At 38.3% G+C, this 26805-nt stretch overlaps 1 protein-coding gene across 1 annotated transcript in view; it reads left to right on the forward strand.

Annotated features, from left to right (window-relative positions):
- The window catches only part of LOC137180786 (receptor-type tyrosine-protein phosphatase T-like), a 129127-nt gene that overhangs the window by 63503 nt on the left and 38819 nt on the right, over positions 1–26805 (forward strand). Inside the window, exon 7 of the mRNA XM_067586034.1 lies at positions 7618–7727. Within this exon, the coding sequence (XP_067442135.1) occupies positions 7618–7727 (110 nt within the window). The remainder of the gene's footprint in view (positions 1–7617; positions 7728–26805) is intronic.

Genomic DNA, 26805 nt, shown 5'->3' on the forward strand with positions numbered 1-26805 from the left:
ACCAAACACAAATTTCCTTACTTTTTGTGCTCAGTTTAGTTCCTACTACAGTAAGTGAATGGAAGTAAGCTGAAAAAGAGCTAGCTTACTGGAATGACTCACTAGCAAACCACAGAGCCATCATTAATATTATTAGTTAAACTTGTGCCTTCCCTGCTATGACAAGTTAAAATGTCCTTCATGAGAAAGTTTGATGCTTTGTATTGCTGGAAAAAGAATATAATAGATTACAGCTGTCACACCATAAGACTGATAGTAAGCTGTGTCCAAAATCATTTATTACTTTTACATTTATTACTTTTGTCTGTGTCCAGCATTTGATAGCGTTGTCAAAAAGTAACTTTAAAGGTGCCCTGTGTGGTTTTCTTGCAAACAAACAAAAGTGAGTGTTACTCATCAAAAAACACTGTGTATTTCCTTGAGGACTAACAAATGTGGTGAATATATTTCCGTCCTCATGAACACAGCTGGCTCCCAGTGAACTCACATGAGTCAGATATGGTTTCCAGAGAATTGACTTTTTTTTTTTTTTTACAAGTTAAGTGTTGTTCTAGATAAAAGCCATAATATGATGTTACTTCCACTATTGATAGTAATGACTCCATTCGTGTTGTGTTTATTTATTAAGTTGGATATCCTATCAGTGGCTGAACAGCATGTATTTTAAATATCAAAATACTGATCTCAAAACCCTTTGTTTGTGACATGTTAATATTCTTAAAAACAACCCCATTTCTATCAAAGAGAAAAACGATCTCCTCACTCAGAGGACAATCACAGTCATTGAGATTTAATAATCCTTTTATCTTCAGAGCACAGGGTCTTTTCTGAGATCGCAGTAGAAGAAAAAAACAAAAACAGAGACATTAGCTTTTGTTAATTTTTGTTTTTTTCTCTCAACAGCTGTCACATTAATAAAATCAAAGTGCATTTCTAGTTGTTGAAGTGCATTTATTATTTCTGTGTCTTTAATCATTTTAGTAATATATTTGACATCTCAAGGATCACAGAATATTCTCGACCCATGAAGGTCAGAGTAAGCGAGAAAAAGAACAAAAGAAAAAGAACTAACTACTGTTAACTGAGCCTTGATTGTTCTGCTCTGTATTTTACTTTCTTTAAAGCTTGTAGAGAAAACAAATCTGTTTCAGGTTAACTTCATAAAAGTCATAATATTTCAAAGATGGTGAACATTTGACTTTTACAAGCCTGTATTTTATAACTACAACTTGTTTGTTGTTACCTACTTTTAATGCCAACGCTGTGTGATATTTGAATGTTAAAGAAAAAAATATTTTAACATGTTAAAAACAAGATGTTTCACTCACATATAAATATAACATCTGCTATTCGGGGAAAAAAAGATACCTTATCATACAAAACACCTGCTCTGTGCAAACAGTCCTACTTTTCTTTAAAAACAAGGTGATAAAATGTGATGACTTTGAAGAACCCCATCAACCCAGAGCTCAAAAACAAGCAGCTTTTTAGAAAAAAAACAAATATTGTTCACATTCAATATTGTCTCTGGTCGTGACAACTAATACAGTCTGTCTTGTAATCCTTATATGACAATGTGTCATGTAATCTTAATCCAGACCAGCAGCACTGCTGCTAACTCCTGCCTGCTAGCTTTTCATCAAGATGTGTTTATTTGCTCCCTGGTTTTATTCCCTCTGGGATCCTCCAAACCGATGAAGTCTTGAACAACATGAAGAATGACTTTCTAAAATTATTAATCTGACATGGATTACTGGATGTTTCCACATGTGAACATGATACTAAATGAGGTGTTTCATCCCAACATGAGAGAGCCATCATTTGAAATGAAAACAAAAAAAAAAAAAGATAAATGATAGTCTTACAAAATGACTGATGGCACTACATTAAATTGTATTATGAGGCTTTTTATCACAATGGCAAATAAATGCTGTCAAAATATTAGAATTCTTGTCAGACAGGATCTTTTTGTTTCTGCTGCATTACATTATGATGCAACTAATATTGATATTAGTGGCTTCACAATAAGCAGACTCATTTGAAAAACAAAACAAACAGGGTTTAGGGGGGTTTGATAAATCAAAGACAGTGATACTTTGCTCCTTTAGGTCACCACTTATACAGACGATGCAGTGCTTTTTATTCCTTTTGGTTATTTCCTTCTTAATTTACAGGGAAATTTACACACTTTCTGGTGCTAGAAAATGTACCATCTACAGAAACAGACAAATACAGGATGGTCATTTTTTCCAAGTTCAGTCCTGTTCTCATGTATTGTGGGAACTTATTTTACATTACATTTGGAGTTGGAACCCTATGTGTGTTAACAGGCATGGTAGTCAGAGATTTGTAGGGATGACACATTTGTTTGTTTTTTTTTAGTGTAAAACTGGTTTTAAATATTTTCTTAAAAACAGACATTAATAATATAAACATATATAATAGAAGAGAGTAATTATATTTGATTTGACAGCTCACTGACATGATAATTTTTAGACTTAAAACAACCACAAACTGCAGAGAACAATTAAAATAGACCATTCAATCACTACAATAAGAAAGGAACACAACTTCCTATTTTACAGGAACTCATAGTGCGACCTTGTATCTTTAACTGCCACCACACTGCTGCAAAATACTCACTTCTATCTCGATTGCATCTAGTGCCATTAATCCCCAACATCACCAATAAGCATTACTTTTTAATTTGCTTTTGCTTGAAAATCGCTTCTACAAAGCTCTAAACTCAAACACAGAATAAAAGTCAAAATTTCCATATGAACAAACAGGTCTGCTGTTGCTTATTATAATATAAACATGGATACTGGCTGATAAAGAGAGCCAGAGAAATAAAAGCTAGGGAGAAAAAGTAGATTATGCCTGTAAAGACAATTTGAATTAAAAAAAAAATGAAAGGGGTTAATAGGAATAGTAAAAATAGTGCAAGAGAGGGAGACATAGATACATATGAGAGAGAGAGAAAGAGAGATAGTGCTGGCTTAATAAAGCAAGCCATTCATTGTGCAACATGGTGGAATTTAATCAAGTTATGATTAATGTGTTACAGCTGCCGTTATCTTTTCAATGAAACCTGTTTTCTTCTGTCTCAGCCAACAAGGTGAACGGGAACACACACAAAGACAGAAAGACACACACACACACACACGTCATATGAGTCATGATGCACACACACACTCACATACATGCTGGAAAGCAGATGTCAGGGTACACTGTGAGTCATAGAAGGTTTGCATACTTTACACACACACACACACATACAGAGGTGCCACCCAGATATCCAGGTAGACGTTGTGCATCATAAAAGACGAGCATGCACACACATGAGTGAGTGATAAGGTGTTGAATAGAAATGGCAGCGTCTAATTGCATTTCTTTGTTAGTGTAATTTGATATGCTCCACAGACTGGAGCCTTAATCAACACCTTGGAATTACTAATCAAAATATTCTTCTGTCAGACATCTGACAGTCTGATAGTGTGTTGGTGTGTGTGTGTGTGTGTGTGTATATATACTGTGTGTGTGCATCTCCATATCTCTGGGTTCATGTGGGGGATTTGACCCCTGACCTTTGGGTCAAAGGTGGTTTTCTTTACGTCTTTATGTCATATGTAAAAACATGTACACTTACACACACGCACATACACAATACTTACAATCACTGACAAAGACCCTCATTTTGCAGGTGACATGTTAAAACTCTGTACAGTTAATAAGCTCCATCTACATCTTGTTTTGTAGCCCCAAGTTGCTTTCTGACTTAAAAAAAAAACCCATAACATGATTGCTTAAAAGTCCAAAATCCCCCAAATCTTTGTTTTGAAAGGACATACCTGACTGTCTCTAAAACTACTAGGCGGTGATTTATAAGTAACAACCCAGAAGCCCGTCCTATCAAGAACTCACCTGTGCTCTGTGATGCTCTGAATCTTAAAGCCAGACCATGCCACAATTCTATTGCTTGAAAAATAGCAGGAGGGCTTTGAAACTCCCCACAGCAGAGGTTGTCTTTTTTTTTGTTAGATTCAATTTGTTGCTGCAAACAGCTGAACGTTCACAGGATGTTTTTTGAAAAGCTTTTTTTCCAGCTGAGGTGCATAAGACGAAAAGGAGCAATAAAGGCTTCCTGCCATTGTCAGACCCATTTCTGTGTTGCATTGCAGGCATTTAATAGACACTCTCATCCACAATGACTTGCAGTGAAGTGCGAGTGGCAGAATAAGCTTAACTTCCTTCATCACCGACATTATGCACAGCCAATAACACAGCTAGAGATCTCAGCATGGTAGAAAATATAAAATATTCCTGTGATTGCTGAATTATCATGAAGAGAGGAAAGTGAGGAGAGAAAATAAGTAGTGAGAGGCAGAAAATGCACACAAACACACACACACACACACATGCATTTTAACACATTACAGTCAGTTTGCTCTCCTGGCACTCAGGGCTTGAAATTAACCTTTTTCCTTAGCGTCCTGCAACTGTCCTAGACTTAACAACCATTGTCCCAATTCTTTTTTCCCCTCCACTCTACATAAGATACCAATATGTCCTCATGGTTTTGGTTGTCACTGTGGATTTCTTCGGGGGTCTTACTTGCTTAACCGCCGGTGTTATTCAGCCACTTCAGCATGTTTTGACTGCAGGCTTTTGGCTACATCGGTAGCTGATTGGGTATCCCAGAATGCATTTGCACCAACAGGTGATACACCGTATTTGGTGGCCCATTAGATTCTGTGACATGTGGTGTTGGTTAGGTTGGTTTAGACTTGAGGAGTCACAGAACTTGATGGGTCACCAAATACGGTCTAACACCTGCAGCAATGGCATCATGGTGGAGGTTATATTGAGCCAGGCTATAAGTGTTAGTATTTTCACAGTTAATATGTCACTTTATTAAGTTTTAACTTTTTTTCCAGGCGAGAAAGTCATTTAGATTCCCATATGTGGTCAGTTTATCCATTGTTTCGTTTTCTCTATTGTCCCAGACACCGTATCATTGTCTGTCTCCCTCTTCTAACATTTAGAACAATTCACACCCCTTAGTGTGCACTGTGCACAAGCACTATTGTGTTCATGAGTCTAGTGTAAGGTGTGAATGTGTGCAACTGTGTGTGTGTCTGTTTTTGTGTGCAAGATGATGTAACTTTTGGGTGTATTTTTGTGTTTGACAGCTTCACTCCCCTGACAAGGTGTCTGACACCTCTTCTCTGTCTCCATGCCTTCATAAAGATGTGCGAAAGCCTGTCTCGAACCGAAAACACTGACACATTCACACTCTTGTTACTAGGTAGATTTTTACTATGAGTCAACGACAACATCTGTGTACGATAGTAAACTTGTCTGACATCCATTGTTTGTGTGAATGAGAGTGAGAGATGTGCAGTGCCGTCTTATGACCCTACAGGCATGTATTTACCCTTCCTCACAGGATCAGAAACTTAACATCACATCCTTCTTTTGGAGTCGAGTGCAGGGAAGTTTCAAATTAAAGCTTAAAGTTAACACCATAAACTCAAACTCATTGTTTCAACCCAACAGAAAGAACATGTCACTGTGTAAAAATGCCTCCCTAAACTGGATATCAGAGCATCAAGACATCAGGTCAAAGTTTTCCCCTGGCAGGACACGATTGGTCCATTGACATTGAATTAATAATTGACTTTGTAAGCTAATAGACTTTTCGTCTGAGGTATTCCATCCGAGTGAGTTTGATTTGAATATAGGACTCCCAATGGTGAGTCAGAAAAAGTGCCCGTAACACAAGAAAATCACTGCGGCTGCTGTCGTTTTGTCTCAGCAGTCGTTCCATTACTCACTGTCTACAGGACCGCTTCAAGATTTATCTCTACATGACATAATTGCGGTCTGTCTGTCTCCTGTTCGTTTTAAGACGAGACTGGTTTAATTTCACAAATTACAGCTGAGCTGCACAATATTACAGAAATACCTGAGAGTCAAAACTCATGGTTAAACGTACCTACTGTTACATGGAACAGAGCAGGTGGGCTTGAATCAGGAGACAGCAGGCACAGAAACGGAAGAATTTATCTTTATTTGGGACTCAGGAGTGCAGGGAAAGCAAAACTAAACAGAACGGATGATCCAATAACACGACTTAAATACAAACTGAACTAACAAGGAGGTAGGGAACAGGTGACTAGACGGGAGAACAGGCAAGGAGCTGATTGGCTGAGGGAAACACAGTGAGTAGGGCAGGGCTGACGAGGCTGATGGGAAGTACAGGAACACAGGAGGGACACATACAACCAAAACCCAGAAAACCCATTGAGACCAGACAGGACCAGGACAACTTCAACGTGTGTTGCGAAGTATTGAAGCTGATTATAAAACCCAGCAGAAGCTCTGACGGACTTTTCTCAGTGGAAATTACATTCAGTACAAAGTAATAATCTACATTTTAATGTGATTGAATAATTGATTGAGCAAAACCGTAACTGACGCATTGCTACGTTCTTTGTCTAGCTTCATATAACTTGAATTAACAGTCTGTGTTGGACTTTCATAAAGTACCACTCACTGTGTAGTGGTAAGAAAAAACCTAATGTATAGACTGTATAGACTTCAGCCTTTGAGAATAAAAGAAAAATATAATGGAATACCTTGTCATACTTAATTGTCGCAAATGCCCTTCATGATATATATATATATATATATATATATATATATATATATATATATATATATATATATATATATATATATATATATATATATATATATATTTTCTGGAGCAAGCAGCAGGTCTCATTCTGCCTCACAGGGAAAAAGCCCAGAATTAGATTTTGAGTAACTTAATATTCCTGATGAGCAGGTTCCCAGATATCTGAAACTTTTGCTACATCAAATAATAGAATTAAATGATGAGAAACTGAAGTGAAATTTAATAAGCATAATGTATTGCCCACTTTTCTTTGCCTGTCCATCTTTCTTTGCCTTCTTTACTTTTACTTTTCTTCCCAATCTCCTTTTAGTCTTCCCTCAGTTTCACATTTGCGCTGCTTTATTTATAACAGAGGTAATATCCAGTATTTCATGGATGTTTAGGACATCAAAATTTAGCACATGCTACAGGAAGAAAGGGCTGCATTGAGTATACAGTGTACTGTTGGTGTTGTATATGTGGATATATATTAACTTTGCTGTATTTCGTAATGGGTTTAAATGACCACAGTGTGGAGTCAAGAGTTTTTATAGAGTTTATTCTTGTAAGATGTTTTACTGAAGTTCCTTGTTGTAATGCAAGTAAATCATTAACACTTTTATTCCGAGATTCAACAAGAGACACCATAAATAAATATGATTGTTGCCGAGATGATTAGTAGCTTCCATTGGCCTCTACTCTGTTTAACACTCTGTGCCACTAAATTAGATTTTGGCAGGAAATCTGTTTTACACTACAAACAGGGGGGGTTGTGCATTATCACACATCAAAGTGTGAATTTACTTCAAACTTTACCAGAGTTCAGTTCAGCTGTTGCCAAAGCTTTTGTTGCACTCAATACAGACAGTAAATATAAGAGTACTTATTCATGTCAGGATGCATTATAATGTTTTGTGTACACCTTGTCTCTGCAGTGCCTGGCTCGGTGCCGATGGAGTCTCTGCAGAATACGCCCTACGAGGAAAAGATCTTCATGCAGTGGAAAGCTCCCAACGAGACCAACGGGGTCATCACACTGTATGAGGTCAGTCGGATGTTGGTTTAAAATCCATGTACTGGGCAGTTTCAAAGTCTGAGGGTGTGAGACAGATTATGAGGAACACCTGTGGATTCTACTGCAATCCAGTACAACAGCCCCTCTGATGAAGATTGTCTTTGTAGACATAACGTTCAGTTCTTGACAGAGATTTTAGTCTGTGGTCACGTTTTGAGGCTGGTGTTGTTGTGTTTTGTTGGATTATATTGACAGATAACTCATCCTAGAATTTAGTGAAATCAAATAATCCTTAACAATTAACAGAATGCAATTAGATAAACTTTTTACTATCAGTTAAATTCTTATTAATATCAAGCTAACTTAAAATTTCTAGTAACAGGTTTATGTCCTATTTCAGAATCACATTTCTCCTTCTATTTAATGTCTTTTGACTTGAAATGATAAGTTGATTGACTTGTTGAGTTCACTAAACTTATTCAATTTAACATAATTGCTCCTAAATGAAGTTTAAGTTTGAAGAGACTTGTTTGACGAATACTTATTTTGATACATATTTGTTAAAACCTGGATAATTAATGTAAGTAAACATCAAACCTCACTTGTGCTGCTTGTTAACTTGACTTAACAGTTGTTGACGGTAATTAATGTTTTAAGGTCATCAAATGTTCAAAAGTTAGATTTACATAGCAGCACCTTATTAAAAAATGAACAAACTATTCACTACTACTTCAGTTCACATGATTTTAAGGCAGAGAGAAACTTTTTAAGAAAAAAAAAATCTCAATGTTTTTCAGTGTAAGCTTCACAGTGGTTTGTTTCAAGGCCGCTGGAATGTAAAGGATGTACAAAAAAAGACTAAAGGTTTGGAGGTTGAATACTTAATGTTTTGACACGACCATGATCTGCTTGGAGTGCATCAAAGTTTACTGACAAACACACTCAAAACATACAAAGGTGAATGTTTCTTTTTTTTTTCTTTTTCTCTTCAAATAGATATCATTTCAGATTTTTGAGGATTGAAACCATTGGGTTGTAACAGTGTGTGAAGCAGAGGGTTGCAGGTTAGATCTCAGGTTTAATGCTGATCTCATATCTGAGAACTTTCATTTCACCTCGGCTGGCCTTCCTGCAGCGTTCTGCCTTATTACGACTGCAGCAGTGTCTGTCTGTCCATCTGCAGCCAAAATCCACTAAGATCTCTACCATCGCCACTGGCAAGGGCCAACCAAACAAGTTACACATGGGAAGATTTGGGTGGAAATTATTTTTGAACTGATCTGAACCACATGGAATTTAATTTCTAAATTGTATCCCAAAACATGTGACCTGCTGTACGCCGAACGTATTTGGAAACTAGATACATCTCAATCCACAACCACCATAACATCCTCCGCTCTTCTGGAAAGGCTGTCAGTGTGATTTTAGGAACCGAGCTGCAGGGATTTGCTTTCATTCAGCCACAAGACCATTAGCGAGGTTTGCCACTGATATCATGATATAGCGGTAAGCTCTGATCTGCTATTATAAGTCATGCCAGCAGTATTGGAAGGTGTTGAGGTTAAGGCTCTGTGCAGAACAGTCAAGTCATTGTAATTTAAACAGGAAGTGGCCTTCCCCAGACATGTTGGACAGGGTATCTTTATACCTTTGGCAGTATTATGTATTTTGCAAGGTGCAATTGAATTCATAAAGTAGAAAATGTGGCAAAAAGTCAATCTAATGTCATTGCCTGAGATATAGTAGATGTCATAATGCTGCATCACAGCAGCTTGACCAAGCAATGCCATAAAGGAAAAAACATATCACACCATTTTTAAGAAAACCACTTGATAAATATATATGAAGATAATATACAAGGCAGGAACTTTGTTTAAATCAATGGAAACTGTGTTGTGTTTTTCATATTTTAATCTTGCACATCGCTGTCAGGTCACATCGTTATCAAATACGAGCTACATCCAGGAATAGATACGAACACTCGTAATAAAATTAGATACGAGCAGCGATTTAAAAGTGCGTGTAAATTCTCGTGGAAGCACAACGAGAAAAAAGTAGGGGCTTGAAAATAAAAAGAAAGTGGAAGAGAGACTTATCCTCTGACAGCCCTTGAGACAATGTTTGGGATAGAGTGAGATAGAGAGACAGATTGAGACACGTGGGTGTACACTTTTGTGTGTGTGTGTGTATATGTGTGTGTGTGTGTGTGTGGTTATAGACGGTTTATTCGGGTTGAAGTTGAGTTGAGCCTTCTATCTAATGAATTATTGACCCATTCTCTGTCTCCTGTCTGCCTCTTATATCACTGCATCAAGGAGCTACCTCACACTAAGACCTGGCAGGGCTATTAGTGTGTGTGTTTGTGTGTTTGTGTGTGTGTGTATGTGTGTGTGTGTGTGGTCCAGGTATTCCTTATGCTGTGGGGACGTCAATCTGTTTACACAGTCATGTTGTGGGGACTCGCCTCACTTATGGCGACAAAACGCAAGTCCCCTAACTGTAAATCATTATTTTTAGGGTGAAGCTTTGTTTTAAAGTTAAGGTTAAGGTTCAGGTGGTTATGGTTAGGGTCAGGATAAGTCTGTCTTAAGAGGCCTGTGTGTAGAAAATAGACCTCACAGGTTCTCCATCAGGGAAGAAATTGTAAAAACTATACTAAATAGTATAAATAAATAAGTCCTCTCCTTGCTCTGCCAAAGAATGCCGCAAAAGTGTTTTCTTTTGTCTCTCTTCTCATAATTTGAAAATGTCTCTTCAAATTTTGACACACATATTGTTCATTTTGTGTTTCTGCTGATATATAAATCTAAACTTTCTGCTCTCACTGTCTTCTGATGTCAGGATCATACTTAAAACCAATAGATAACTATGTGTATCCTGACACACAGTTACAAATGACTTTTAAAATACAAACCTCTGCATATTTTCATTATTCATAAATCCATTATTTTTTTTCAATCAAACACTTAACCTATGAAATGTCAAATCATTGACAAAAAATTATATAAAAGAGAAGGACAGCAGCCAATTTGAGAAGCATGGAAAACAGAATGTTTGGCATTTTTGTTTGATAAAGGACTAAAAAGATTTTCTGTTAAAAAAAAAGGGCCTTGACAGGCTTTCTGTCCACACATAAGCAAACCTGCACAGGTTTCATTTGCCATAATGTTCCCAAGAGGCCGTTGGATCAATAATTGTATCTTAGATACACTAACCAAGTGCTCAGTTCCTGCTCAATTAATTAATCGACTTATCTTTTCAGCAGAATTATAGTTGCAGCTTTGCATTACAAGTTGAGGAGTCACGTTGGAGGAAGAGCACAGCCCAAACAGCTTGGTTATTTAGATCATTGCTTGTAATGTCTAACACACTTCTTTGCTAAAAATATTTCACATATAGCAGCTTGATTGAGAGCATATGATGTATTTTAGCAGCGTGTTTTCAACTCATCTTTCAACCTCACAAATCAACAGAAGCACATCTTATTTTGGCAGCATCTTCCTCTCATATAATTGCCTCTATTTTCTCCTGAGCCCTGTCTACCTCCTAACATCAATCTCCAATCTCTCCTCTCTTTTCTGCGCACTACAATGACCACTCAGTAGCATCTCTGAGACCTCCATTAGACCTCGACCCGGAGCTTGAAAAACGCTCTCTGCAGTCTATAAACCTCTCGGGACCATCATCAATTTCGCCTTGTTTTGTGTTTCATTAATATGAATCTAAGCTCCCTGCCCTCTCTGCCCGGCGGAGGCGGCACGTCTCAGCATCATCTGTTAAACATATCAGAGTCTCAACACAATGTGCTGCTATTAGAGATAATTACTATAATTGCAGCTATTGACAGGATTAAAGGCATCATCTGCAACATCTAAAGGGGCTCTTGTCGTGTCCTATCCTGCTCTGTTGTCTCTTGTATTTTCTTTTTTTTTATCCTCTCTGTGTCCCTCGCTTTTCAGGACGGAAAGCATGAATTACACCATGGACAATGAGAGGGAGGGAGGCAGGAAGGAGGTGGTGGTGGGTGGGGGGTGAGATAGATGGGTGGAGGTGGAGAATTGTTAGGGGAGAGATAAGGAGAATGAGAAGAACGAAGAGAGAACTGGGAGAGGAGATAAAAGGTATCGAGTGAGCAAGTGTTGGAAAGAAAGAGTATTCGTCATATAGCGTGATTACATGAATTAATTCAGTGTGCAAATATGATCACTTCATCTCTCGTATGTATTACTATAATTGCAGCTAATTACAGGATTAAAGGAAACATCTGGGTGAGATCTAAAGGGACCAAGGCCCCCCCTCTCTCTCACTCCCCCTTGTCCTCTATTCATCTGAGTAAGGATAAATGGTGTCTGGGGAAAATGTGATGGAGGGAGGAAGTGTAAAGGGGAGGGGGGGGGGGGGGGGGGGGGGGGGTAATTATTGATAAAAATTTGGAGAACTATTAATATGTATTTTTAATGGATGCAGGCGTGAAGAGTGATGATTCTAAAACAGCATTTTTTTTTTGTTTTTTTTGGTCTCAAAGCCTTGTGATCTACCACTGCAGTAATTCCATTAATTCTAATCATGCCACAAAAAGCAATTACAATCTCAGATCTATAGACAAATAAATAATGGCCTGACATGTATTTTATATCTATATCTCTGAAATATAGACAATCTAGTCTGTAGAACCAGAATTCATCAAGTGCTGTCATCTTTTTTTATTTGTAATCAATAATTTAGGCGTAATGTCCCATTTTTATTCCAAATTTCGTTTTATTTTGGACATAAAATTATAAGGGAAATGGGGACTTTAAGACATTTTAAGTATCTGGAACTTTTGTACATCGGAGAACTCAGTAACAAAGTTAATGCAGGTTTTACTGTAATCTTTTTAAATTGGCACGGCACATTTAATTGGCACTTATGTCAGTATGTCTTTCTTATAGCTGACATTTAGTCTCGTACAGGTTTGAAATTCCCATCAGCCGGCAGACAATTGCTGATAAATGAGTCCTATCCCATCCTCCACTTTGGCTGGTCACCGCCAATCAGTTGGAGAATACGTCAAATTGTAAATTTATAATCCAAAATAATGAGCGTGAGTGGTGAATTTAGGATGAACTTGACATCATGGCAAGAGGACAAAGTAGTTAATTTCAAGTCTTTCCGTTCCTTCACAGAGTAGATTAGACTAAAATTGATGCTGGATTTTCACTCTGATCTTCTTAAACTGGCATGGTGCAATTTAATTGGTGCTCAAGCTGGTCAGTAGATTTGAGCCAGTTTGGATTTAGCTGCAATTAAGTCTAAAATGTAGGAATTAAAAATATGAGATGTTAAATCTTCAATTTGTTCTATAGGTGATTTTAAACAGAAATGGATGGTCAGTGTTTGATTTCAAGAGAAGCTGCCCTTGTATCAGGATTTTAATTTGTAATTTCTTGCGGATTTATATAATAAACAGAAAAAATATTCAATACAGGAGTTTCAATCCAATGAATTCCAGCATTTACGTATAATATATATACTGCAGAAAAAAAAGAAATGTCATGATAAAACCACAGCAGCTGTCAAAGACCTTTGAAAATAAGCACTGCTGAATGTGAAACTGAAGGTTTCCACTCTAATTGATTTAAATGAATCTATATATTCTGCCATGAAAGACTCCCTGCGACTTCTCCCTCTCCGGCACCTCAGAAAATACACACATATATTGATGGTTGCTGAGATGAGAGAGTAGACAAACACTCAAACACACACAGATCATGACCTTGTCAATCCCTTCTTTGACTGCCTCATCAGACCGTCCAGGCATTTCAGGTCTTCTCTGTTAGCTAGTCTGCCTCCCTGCTGGTCTCTGCAGAGTTATTCCTGAACCCCTGCTAGCTTAACAGATGCTGGTGCTAACATTGATTAGAATAAAGTAGTGAAGCAAGTCATGGAATCATAGCTTTGCTGATCCGGTTTGACCAACCAATTAGTCAAATTATTTCATGTTTAGTCCTAATCTGGAAATAACTGAATCTTCAGGTTTTCATTCTTTTGTTTTAAATCTACTCTGTTTGAGGACAACACTAATTTTCTTTGGTTGGTTGGACTATGGTTGGTGTCCCTAACCCTAACCCTAATAAAGACTATGGTTGGTGTCCCTGACCCTAACCCTAATAAAGACTATGGTTGGTGTCCCTAATCCTAACCCTGATAAAGACTATGGTTGGTGTCCCTAATCCTAACCCTGATAAAGACTATGGTTGGTGTCCCTGACCCTAACCCTAATAAAGACTATGGTTGGTGTCCCTAACCCTAACCCTAATCCTAACCCTGATAAAGACTATGGTTCGTGTCCCTAACCCTAACCTTAACCCCATACCAAAAATCATTGGGGGTTTTTTTAACCATGAATGTGATCTTTTGCTAACAATAACCACATAGTTTTAGTTATCAAAATGTAACCAAACCTTAACTGTAGCAGATCAGCAACCGTTCATATGAGTCATTTTTGGGAGGCACTGATATATTACCTATCATGTAATTAAGGTATAATGACTTCTTGAATCACGTGTGATCATCTGTCTTAATGCAGTGACACATTTCAAGGCATTCAACCCCCCAGCTGCTCAATATCCAGCAGCAACATGGGGGGAAGAAAAAAATAAGATTTTGCTGACAAGTCTTTGAGCTGTTTAATCCAACACACCAAAGTGATAGGCTACTAGTACAGTATAGTTATTCTGTTCTGGTCTTGTGTGTGAATAACTTTACTCCCCAATTCTTTTCTCTTCAAACAGGGCCTTTAATCAATCACAAAAATCAATACTGGCAACCAGTCTGGCATTTATTTCAGTGAGTTACTCTGTTCCAAGCTCTTGATTTCTGTAGAAACAGCAGATATATAGTTGTTACATTCTCTTGCCCTATTGCTGGTTTCTGAACAAAGGAATGATTGATTCTCATTATGAGAGCAGCAGTCGCCTGAGGTGATCTCGCTATTGATTCCAATTACTGTTTACTGAGCGATAGCAGTGGTGCAAAACAGGAAGTTAAAGACGCCTCAAAAAACCAACAAGGCAACTGACGACTCAGAGATGGCAAGACAGAGTTCACCAGTGTTTTCTGCGTCTGCGAGATTCCTGCAGTATAACAATTTAAATGGTTTCATAAGAAACGTTGAAATCCTCAGTAATATGTGGAATTTTAGATTTTAGCATATGAAATTATCTGTATTTGTAAGACAACATTATTAAGGCTAAAAGTGCTCCAGACATTCACTGCTGCTATATTGCTGCTATATTGATCCATCCTTAAAGGACCAATCTGTAACTTTTAATAAATAATTTGCAATTATGTGTAAATACTGTAGTAATTGATGATTTTGACTTACTGATGAACGGAAATGATCTGTATTTGTAAGACAACATTATTAAGGTTAAAAGTACTCCAGACATTCACTGCTGTTAAATTAATCCATCGTTAAAGGACCAATCTGTAACTTTTAATAAATAATTTGCAATTATTGCAATTGTGTGTAAATACTGTAGTAATTGACGATTTTGACTTACTGATGAAAATAAACATTTTGGTTGTATATTAACTCATCATCAGTGAGCTTATTGTCCCATTTTACTCATGTAAAAACACCTCTGACACCATCAGAAACGTTACTGGTTGACCGACATTAGCAGGTGTATCAAAAGACCTGTCAGCGTCAGAGTTATGATGGAAGATTTCCTGTCCCGTCTGCTAAATCTTCAAGAAGGGCTGAACTAGTAGTTTACCGTGTGGATGTCTTGTCCTTAAACAAAGAACAACTACACTGCTCAACCGTGAAAACTGTTTACTGACAGGCAGGTTGTTTGGGGATTTGACCTCAGTTGGCTTCTAACGCCAGACTCAAAGCTTAAACACAGTCTTTTACAGGAAGTTTACTTTGAGTCTGAAACACACACACACACACACACACTCAGGCTACTGATTGAGATCGGCAAGAGAAGATCTCTGTAGAATACTGCCCTCCATTAGTATGTGCATTTTTTGTTGTTGTTGTTGTTTGTTTGTTTTTTTTACTGCAGTATAGCTCGACAGCAGTTGAAAATACAGGGGAGCACATACAATACAGTACAGCCCACACACATATAGAAGCTGCTTCTATAGGTACAAGATTTAACCAGTGTTTCTATAGAACAGTAGAAAGCATGCACAGAAATAATTGCTGCTTATAAAACTTAGTCAAAAATAGAAACAGAACCTTCACTGATGAAGAAAAGTGAAAAACAGAACTTTGATCCTTTATCCATCTCCTGTCTCTTCCTGCCGTTTTCCTCTTTCCCTCTGTATTGTTTTTCATGTCTGTCAATAATGGACTATATTTAGTACGGCTTTCAAGTCCTTGAGCTGCTGACCCCATTTACTCTGTCACCCCGCCTGTTCGGCCTGCAGGGGAACGGCCCGGTATCACTTACACCTGTATGTGTGTGTGTCCGTGTGTACTTGTGGATAGTAATGCAGCTCTACTTTTCCTTTTTTGTTTGTATTAATCTCAAATATTTATTACAGCCTTGCATGGTTCAACTCACCGCTAGAACATCTCAAGCTTAAAAAAAAAAGAAGAACAAATTGTACTTTTAAAATGATAAGCAATGTGCATGTGTGGGCGCGTGGAGTTCAGAAGGTGATTTAACTGACTCTTCCTCCTCTGGTTGTAATCAGTGATTTTCCCATCAATGATATGATGATATGAGTCTTTTACCACTTCTACTCAACAGTGTTTCTAAGATAAATATATTTTTTTTTTTACTAGGAGACAAGAGTGTTGTCGTGTTTTAAAAAAGATGTGGGCTTTCACCTCCAGAAATAGTAAAGTAAATCAGTTTAGTCACAACTGTTGGGTTATAATCAGCTTCAATAGCTTTGTTGTGAAAATATGTGCATTAAAAAAATATGAGGGGTCGTTGTTTTCCGAAGGCACTGAAATAATTTGATTGTCATGTCAAAACAATATGCCTGGAAATGAGCCAAAAGAGACTCTCCTCTTTCTAACAAACTGAGCAACACATTAGGACCAGGGAATACAGCAAGCCTGCAAAATGATGCCATATAAGCCTTATGACTGTTAGCATATCTTTTAATCTTTTTTGGGTTTTTCATTTGAGCCATTTCTTCTCAGATCTTTGGATGGAGTTTGGGGACTTGGTATGATTCATTTAGGCAGATCTGAACATTGTTGTTGAACATGGGTGTGGACTAAAACAGCCGTATCGAGACCCATTGAGCACGCACTGAGAGCAGTTCATTTGAGGTGGGAACGTGATCCGACCTATATTCAACCCAATTGCTAGGTGTACTAGCAGTACGACTAGCAGCACTCAGTCACTAGCATTGAGCCGGAGAGAAAATAGAGATCCAACCTGGACTAGTGCAACGAATGACATTGCCTTCTTGATATTTGGGCAGACAGGACCTTCTTGAGGGCCTACTTCCTGTTTTTATGTTCTTGCTGCCATCCCATACACAACTAACCAATGAGCACGCCGTTTTTAGTGATGCATTTTGGTTCACTTGGAGTTTTTCCTAAATCAAAACGGTTAAACACCTTATCCACTGATTCAGATCAGAGCAAACAAACTATAGGTTTGTCGTTCATGTCACATCATTACCTGCAACCGTGGTTCCCAGATTTACTTCAACTACTGTAGGGCTTTCTGACCTCAGACCCTGGTCATTTCAATACAATTAAACTCAAGTTGTGTCAGTCGAAAACAAGCCTCTACATGTGTTCATCTTTAAATGTGACTAAACTAATGCTGAGAATATAAAATCACAAAAAAAGGGAGAGAAATCTGAGCAAATATATCATTATCTGTTGGAAATCATATTCTGCTGTTTGCTCTAGAGACTTTTTTGTAGAGGAGAGTGATAATTTATATAAGCATGTAACCTGCAACTAGTACGGTTAAACCCATTTGTGACGATGCATAATCAATGCACTTTTGATTGGCAGCTATTTGTAACCGTTTTGATTAATTATACTCTCTTATTTTCTTGAGGGGATGAGTTTATAAATATTCTTCACTTGTAGTTATTTTTGTGGAAATCGTTGCTTCTAAAATAACAAGCGAGCAAACATTCACACACAAACAAAGATGTAGATAACGTATTAAGAAAAAAATCAATGTACATATCAAAGGGAATAAACGAGTACTGGTCTCTTAAAACAATTCTGAAACCGTAGAAGCCAGACGGCTCTAATCTGCCTGCCAGTAGTCAAAGAGAAGAGGATTATACACCTAGACACATGAACACACACACACACACACACACACACACACACACACACAAAGACAGGGGTAATAGTCAGAGAGGATTATCCATCCAGACCCGTACCCTCTGTAGGGGTGGGGGTCCTAGACACACACACACACACACACACACACACATACACACAAAGTCACTCACACACGCAGGATTATCCTCTGCACTCTAATCTCTCAGGCACTACTTCCTGCCCTGCAGCCAATCAGGGCTCCTCTGCCATCTCTCTAGCCAATCACATGTCCCCCGAGAACCCCGAAGGCCAAAAACTACAAACCAGCTGTTTGCTTAGTTTTTTTTTTGAAGGAGGGAGGCATAACTGCACATCCCTTGATGTCTTTTCCTGTCAAATGCTCATTTTCATTTTCTAATATTTTCCCTTTTCATTTCTCTCTTATTACCTCGGTGCTGACGCCAGGTCTCCCTCCGCTGTGGTTATTTGTTTGTTTCTTTTCTTTATCGCCCCAATTGTACAACCAGTTATGCCTCTGTTGAGTTTATTTTTAATATTCTTTAATATATTTCCACTTCACTGAGTGAGTGTAGTGGGATGAGGGCAACATTTAATTTCAATAAACAAAAAAAAAGAAAAAAGAAAAGGAAGAGAATGTCCTCTGCAGCTCTTCTGACCTTCTATTTTTTTTAATACCACCACAGAAATATTGTGAGGGTGCTGTGATTCTAGCTTTTGACCTATCGCTATTGGTTACAGTCTGGTTACAACAGGAAGAATTTAACCCTTTCCTAACCTCAGCTCTAGATGAAAAATAGTATGATACCTGAATGTAAAATACATATTAATAGTCCAGTAAGATTATTTGTCTCAATAAAAAATGACCACTATTGTAGTGCTGTTAGAGGGTGAGTGAACTAACTTTGCCTTCAATAAAAAATATTTAATTAACGAGCATTTTCACTCACCATTTTTAAAGAAATACCAGGTTTTAAATGCAACATTTCAGATTTTTGACGTCTACTGGCCTGATGTGTGTTTCTGTTGTGCACTGAGGGTCCTTTCTATATTTCTATATATTATATGTGTTTATTATTCTTTTCTTTACATGCATGTTGGCACATACAGCATATACCATGACATGATATTGTCAACTAGCATATGAACACTGTGGCTTTAATTTTGTCCTTATTTTTATTTCCTGTTACATACAGAACAAATAATTTGGTTTAAAAGAAAAAAAAAAGGAACAAAAGTTAATGAAACCCTCAATGAAAACGAAAACAGACAAAAAAAAGCTGAACAAACATGCAGGATTGTGTCTATTTTTCATGGCTGTAACTTGCTGATACATTGACAATCACATAGCTATAACATGCAAAAATAATCACCGCTGATCTGTGGTGACTAATGAATGAGAGCAGAGGGAGATGTGAAGTCTACATTAGCATCTAGAGGGAGAGTGCCCTTCCTGTCACTCGTCTTGGCAAGAAGTTGCCGTGCGGCTGTCAAACGAGTGTCAATCGGATGCGAATTCAGGCCGTTTTCTGTCAAACTGTCACCGACGGCTGATTTTCTAGAGTGATTTTTCTAGAGTTCACCTTTTCCTGGGTGAACCGAGTTTCTTTCTCACCAGAAAGTCTTTGATACTTTTATAGCAGGGAGGTTGGTATTGATTTTGATGTGAACTTTGCTTGCAATGGGCTGCCGTAGTAGACAAATGCAGGAGCACTTTTCCAAAATACTTCTTCTTCGCTGTCATTCGTTGAACTTTATATTCCCATCGCTCTTCCCTTCCCTGCCTCTGGACCGCCGATTGAACAGCCTGATAAAGCGATCGAGGCCTTTTGTCAGAGATTAACAGCTCAGCTATTTATGAAGCTAGAGTATTATTGCTATACCGCTCATCTCTGCGTTTCTCTCTTTTGTTTTTCCCCATCTCTCTCTCTTGTGTATATTTATCTCATTGAGAACAATTGTGCTGCCTGGAAATTTTTTTTTTTATCAGGCTATATTTAGTCCTCATCTCGCTCTGTCCCTCTCTGTTTTTTCTTTCTCTCGCTTCTGTTTGTTTATCAAGAGTCGATGAGAACAATGGATACAGCAAGGCTAGGAAATATTATGTGTTGCTATTTCTTTCTCTGGTTAATGTATCTACTTGTGAACAATAGAAAAACGGGACAAGGAAAACACCAAAGATCCGATTCCCATTTGTGTTTTTGTGTATGTATGCATAAGTATTCATGTGTGCATTTGCATGCATGTTGGCATTTATTCCATTTACATGCATATTTGGGTTGGTATGTCTGTGTGTGCGTGTATGTGTGTGTGTGTGTGTGTGAGTGTGCACATCTTGGTATTAGCACATGTGTGTGTGTTTGTCTTTCTATAGTGACCCAGAATGTTTTGACATTTTAAAGTTGGGAAGCAGGAGAACAGTCCGTCCCAAATGAAAACTTCTAAAAACAGAAATGCTGGAATTGAAAAGAATAGGTGCCTCTACTAAGTTACAGGGCAAGGCAGGAAGTGTCAGGGTACATGGTGAGTTTTTTTTATCCAGGCTTTATTCTCTACTGCAACTATAAGAAAGTTACAAAACGTCTTCCTGTCCTGAATTCATCTTAGGAAGCTAATTTTTTTTTTCTCACTAAGTTGGAAGGCAGGATTGCAAATGTCAAGGTGCAAAGAGATGAGAAGGATTATGTGTTATGCATATCGGGGCCTTGACACAGTTAGTAGAGAGAGTTTAAAGGCAGGACAGGAGATGGCGCTATTATTTATCTTGTATGTGGGAAACTTTAGAAAATATATTGTGTATGTCTTATTTTTTATGCTTTAGAGGGCAGAGCAGGTGGTATAAAACATTATGAAATATAACATCGGGGTGTTTTTGGAGACAGTGTCTAATGAGCAGGACAGGAAGTGTCAACACAGAGAGAGTATAGTAGATTTGTGATGGCTGTTCGTCCTATCTTCAGCAAACCTCTGTAGGTGCTTTCAGACGCAGGATGGTAGTTTTCAAGTAGCTCTGGGGGAAGACTGTTATTTTAAATATCTTATACTACAACCTATTATGATATTAGCATTAACAACTAGCACAAATGGATCCACTTTCAAATATGTCATACAGATGTTGACAATGACATCATTGCCAAGGCGATTTTCTTAGGGTCGGTTATTGATTTATTTTAGGGTTAGAGATAAACACATTTAGATAAAATCGTTTTAATTATCATATTTTAACAAGTAAGCCTAAACACAGAACCATACAAGGTTTATTACTATTATATAAAAATGCACAGGGAAGGGCTTCATACGCTAGATTAAGTAAAGAATAGCATTTCCACTTCAAACAAAGGATTTTGAGTATTCAACAGAGCGAAGGAAACAAAGGTTACATGAGACTGAAAGCAAAACAGAAGAAGTTTAGTCAAAGGGCAAGAAAAAGCAAATGTGCTGCACATAAAGTTTCAGAGTTTGGAACAATTATCGATGTGCCTAATAGCAGTGTACTGTAGATGAAATACATAATGTTCTATAGCCTCAGCCCCTGGGCATCGGTCTGTATAAATACATAGTGATAATAAAGACTGGAGGGAAGTCTGCCAGTTAGCCAGTGTTTAGCCCCAGTGTTACTGTTAAAATGGACAGCAGAGAGTTAGACACTAACTCAACCCAACTTTATCTGTTTATACTGCTGTAATTTGCTCCGGATCAGAGCGTCTACTAAATGCTTGAATAATAGAGAGGTAGTAAACAATTCCAATGTCCACTCAAGTGAATGAAAGAGAAATAAAACACAAACATCTCACATAGTTCCTACTTAATTCGACACCATTGAGATAGTAAAGAACGAAGCCACCACATATTTTCTAATAAAACGAACGAGAGCTCTGGGAATAAAAAATGGTAAATGACAAACGTGAATTAAAATAGCGTTTCTACAGCAGCGATTCCACGACGACGCCTCGTAACGTTGTTTATTTCCATAAAACTTGGCTAGAGCTCCGAATGCTGCAGCCCCGCAGGGCACACACACACACAACACACACACACACACACACACACATCGCTGCTGCTGAGGTGTGTTTGATGAAGAGGACTGCTGGGTAAAAACTACGGCTTCTAATATTCACCAGCATCAATCTCCTGCATGGACAAATATGTGTTGTGATCACACAGGGTGAGACCACACTAAGAGATGCACCAACACCTGCAGAGACACACTGTATTGTCTTATTTTAATTTAAACTAACTGTATTACTGCTTAATTAATCATTTACTAACGCAGCATAGATCAGTAATAAGGCAACAACAGAACAGAGAAGAACTTACTTTCTACTGTTTCATCTAATCATCTAATAGTGTTAATAAGTTGTTAATTAACTGAAAGGAAGCGCCGTGCTGGAGGAGAATTACCACCGACCGGAGAGATTTTTTACAACCATCCAAAAGTTGTCCTTACTAATGGCTTACAACCGATCTATAAAGCAGCGGTAAATGATCTGTGAAGTATTTATAAAGCACTTAGTCACAACAAAACCTAAAGGATACCTTACTAAAAAAGTGGTACCCTGGCATTAATTGTCTTCCCTCTCTCTCTCCATCACTGAACCATCTATCCCTTGGTCTTTCTCCCTCTCTTTTCCTCTTCCTCTAATCCTTTTCTTCCTTTTCTGTATCTATCCGTATGTTTACTTCCTCTGTCTTACTTACTAATTCAATCACACACACTCTTTCACACACACATACCTTCCCCTCCGGTGAGTTATCCCCCACAGACGTACACTCTATTACCCAAGATGCACTGCCCCTGCTGCGCGCCTGCCTTTTCATTGGCCAATAAAACAACCTGAACTTTATGGCTCTACCGATTCCAAGTACATCAACTAGGAGAGGGAATGGTTGAGTAGATCAACCGTGGAGAGAGAGATAGAAAGAGAGAGAGAGAAAGAAACGGAGGGAAGATTGAGAGAATAGTGGAGGAAGAGGAAGAGGAAGAGGAAGAAGGGAAGAAGAAAGAAAATACTCAACAGTCAACATGGAAAGAGAGAGAAGAGAGGAAGAGCGAGTAGGTAAGATGAGGGGAAAAAGGCAGCGAGACAGACAGAGAGAGAGAATAAAGCCCATAAAAATATAGAGAGCCATTCATGACTTATAAAATAACAGCCATTGATGTGCAAACCAAAACTGCAGCGTAGATGAAATAGGTGATATTTTATTGTTCCAGCCCCTAAGTCCCAGTCTGTATAAATAGCTATTGATTTAACATGTTTTATTCAGCCAGCCAGGCGAACTTTCAGGCCTGGGAGACGCCAGCTGCTCGTAGAAGGCGAGACTGCTGCTCTGTCAAGGGCTTTCTGTTGCATTTTGGAGCATTTTCATCTATTGGCTAAAGGTTTCTCCCCAAGTTCCTTAATCTGAGAGGCGTTTAGTTGTCTGTCTGCGTTGTAGCCGGGGAGTTTAAGTGCTTGGAAAACGGGGAGAAAAAACTTGTCTTATTTTCGGTGCAAACGTACAAACTGTCATTATCAAGCTAAATTATACCAGATGTAACTTTACATTCATTAACAGATGTTTTATGTCCAAAGCAACTTACATTTTCCCCTTACTTAGAGGTTGGGAGTGATTTTGAGGTTCAGGTTCATGTCTTTCTATCTCTCTCATGTTTTTGTTTTCTTTATTTTACCTATTTCTTGTCTTCTACCATCAACCTCTCTTTCTTTGTCTCAAACACGTAAAGCCACAGTGACACATTCACACATCAGCGCTCCGGCCCGCAGGCTCAGTTGAAGTGAGGCACACAGCTGTCAGTGCTTTTGATTCGAATCCGCAAACGGAGCGACGAGGGCCGCCACGACCGTCCACGAGCGTGAAGTGCCGAGATCCTCCTCCTACCACCTCGACCCGAAATCTCACACACTTACACACACATCACCTCCAGCCTCCGAGCAACCCGTTTTACACAAACATCTTGTTATCACGCTCTCTGTTTGCTCTCTCGCTTCCCCTCTCTCTCTCTCTTACGCTTTCTTGTTCGGTGTCTCAGCCTCGGTTTGGCTCCGGCTCTTTATTCTTCTTTCACTCCTCAGTCTCCATTTTTCTCTTCCACTTCTTTTTTTTTTTCCGTCTCCCCCTCCCCATTACAATTCTTTTTATTATCCAATGTGCTTTGTCACAATGGTATTCATATAATGAGACTAAATATGAGCTTCTCTCAGTGTAAGATGAAAAACACTCAACATCTCAATTTCAGTTTTCAATTCAGTGTTCTTTACTGGCATGCAAATTGAGAACAATATTACCAAATAGTAAGACATTTAAAGATAATTAGTTTGTACATTAAGTTAACTCTCTCTCTGGAATCTCTCTGATATTCTTATATACTCACTTCAGCTCTTTTACACTCTGTGTTGTTCGGTTTGAATTGATTTCAAAACAGCTTTATTGCAGAAAGCAAAAAAAAGCAGAAGAAATCACTTAAATCGATACATTTATTGGAAAAAACACACATAATTTGTTTCCATTGTTAAAAACAGACTTTATGATTTATCTGACATGGTCATATTCACCTTTACAGTCCGTTTTATATGTAAGTCTCTGGTGTCTGAGTCTAGGTTCAGTTGTCCTACTTTTAAACCATAACTTAGCCGACTCTGGTTTTAAACCCAAACCCTAGTCTGTCAGGTTTTGAAGTCCGTCTGGGAAACAGACTGATTTGAGTCTTTCTTGTTTCTTGCTATTTGATGTCCGAATCATCGGGTGAAGCTACGAGGCGTTAAGGACCTTCAAGTCAGATATAAGGAGTACTGAGGATGAAGAGAGAGATATATCAAGTATCAAGCACGGTTTGAAGCTCGGCGTCTCGTTCATTCTTGTTCTCAATCTCAGTCAGTCTTTCTTTAAAGATTTATTTTGACCCCTTAGTGGATTTGCCTGAGCAGAGCAGTAACAGGAAAGATGGATATATGGGAAAGAGGGACGACATGTAACAAAGCTCCTCAGCCAAATTCAGCTTGGAGACGTGTTTACTGTACCTGGTATCGAGACAGATCTCTGTATTATTTGTTTTCACTCTCATTCTGCATTATATCTATTAGGGGTGTGCCCGAATACAAATATGTTATTCGGCAAAGCACAAATAGTGGGTTTTTTTATTTTTTATTATTATTTTTTTTTTTTACGAATATTTGTTTCATACAAATTATTTGTTTTCAGGAAGAAAAAAAAATCATGTTAAATACCAGCGCACAGGTCGATTACATCACTATCTGCTCCACTGTTACGTCTATCAGCAGATCTCAACGAGGGGAGTCACATCCACCTGCAACATGACGCAAATTTCCTAATTTGGACATCAGTCCAGGAGTTTGGGGTGTTCCTCAGAGATAAAGCTGAACTACTGACAAAAATGAAGTGCTCCCAAGGGAACACTTATTGTAACACTTTAATTTTCTAAAATTAAAAGCGTAATAAAAACAAAAACAGGATTTTTAAGCCTCTGTCCACTGTTATTCGAATACAAATACAAATAATTTTGCTGCCTCAACAAATACAGATACAAATAGAAATACTGGGTCCTCTGCATATCTAATATCTATATGTACACTTATACTAAGTCTGTTGAATGTAAACACTGAAGACGTTTGTGTTTTACCCCATTTGTCTGTTGATAGCGAGATATCCCAGAAGATAGACATGGGCGCTCTCTTTCCAAGTATTTGTTGATTTTGGTGGGGATCTGAATCTAGATTTATTAGACATCCATTTCTGCTGGTGGGAAAGTTTCCTAGTTGTCAGTCAGCTAAAAGTGCTGCCCTCATGTTCTGTTTTGTCAAGAAGTTAAACCTAGAAAACAAACCAAAAGGAGTCATGAACCGTTCCAGAGGCTGTAGCTTTGCGAGTCGGAGAAGAACTTTGCATCGGTTGAGGTTTTTTTGCTCCACCGAGCGCCTCCTGGTTCACTCACATTGTCTGTCTTCATATCTGTCTCTTTTGTTCGTTCTCTACCTCTCGCACTTGTTCTCACCTTGCCTCCGCACTTTATGTATCTATTTTTTTCTGACTTTGAGGCTGAAAGACAAACTGAAATGCCCTCAGAGGTCCTGACACACACACACACCCACACACATGCACACATACACAGGGAAGTGCTGAAGTGTGTTTGGGGGTTGAATTGCTATTAACGTGTTTTTTCCCACCAGTCAATACTCTTTTGTACTGACTGTCATTCACAATGACAGCTGTCCCCCAGTGTTCTCGCTCTCTCTCTCTCTGTATGTGTGCGTGTGAGAGAGAGAGAGAGATTTTGTATGAGAGAAATATATGTTTCTGTGAAGGGGGACCACGGCAAATTATCCCCAGCTCCCGTTTGGCAGCTTTCGTAAAAGATAATTGCTGATGACCAAAGATGAGTGTGTGTGTGTGTGTATGTGTGAGAGAGAGATTTTTTGTGAATTCATGTGTGCAGTCATTGACAGTTGTGGAGTGTGGAAATTCGCCAGTAGCAACATTACGACATACAGTACATAGACATTTCTTTTAACGGAAAAACTATTGAAGTGCTTCTGTCTGTCTAGTGGCCATGAGTCAATTTAGTCAATTTGTTCCAGCCTCAAAGTGGAGATCATGTGGAGATACACAGACCTGTGGTAAAGAGCCAACATCACTTCAAATCTAAAATTGATTTGTATGACGTTTAACAGACAATTTAGTAACACATGGTGGCTTTATTGGATTTGCTCTAATGTGACAGTTTGGTGTTTGTTTTGGACTGTTTACCCTAATAAATAAAAAACCTACATATTTAAAACAGAAAATTGGCGTAACGTCACACAGCTTAAATATTATTCAGTTTAACAA

This window comes from Thunnus thynnus, chromosome 4 (genome assembly GCF_963924715.1).
Source record: "Thunnus thynnus chromosome 4, fThuThy2.1, whole genome shotgun sequence".
Taxonomy (NCBI): domain Eukaryota; kingdom Metazoa; phylum Chordata; class Actinopteri; order Scombriformes; family Scombridae; genus Thunnus; species Thunnus thynnus.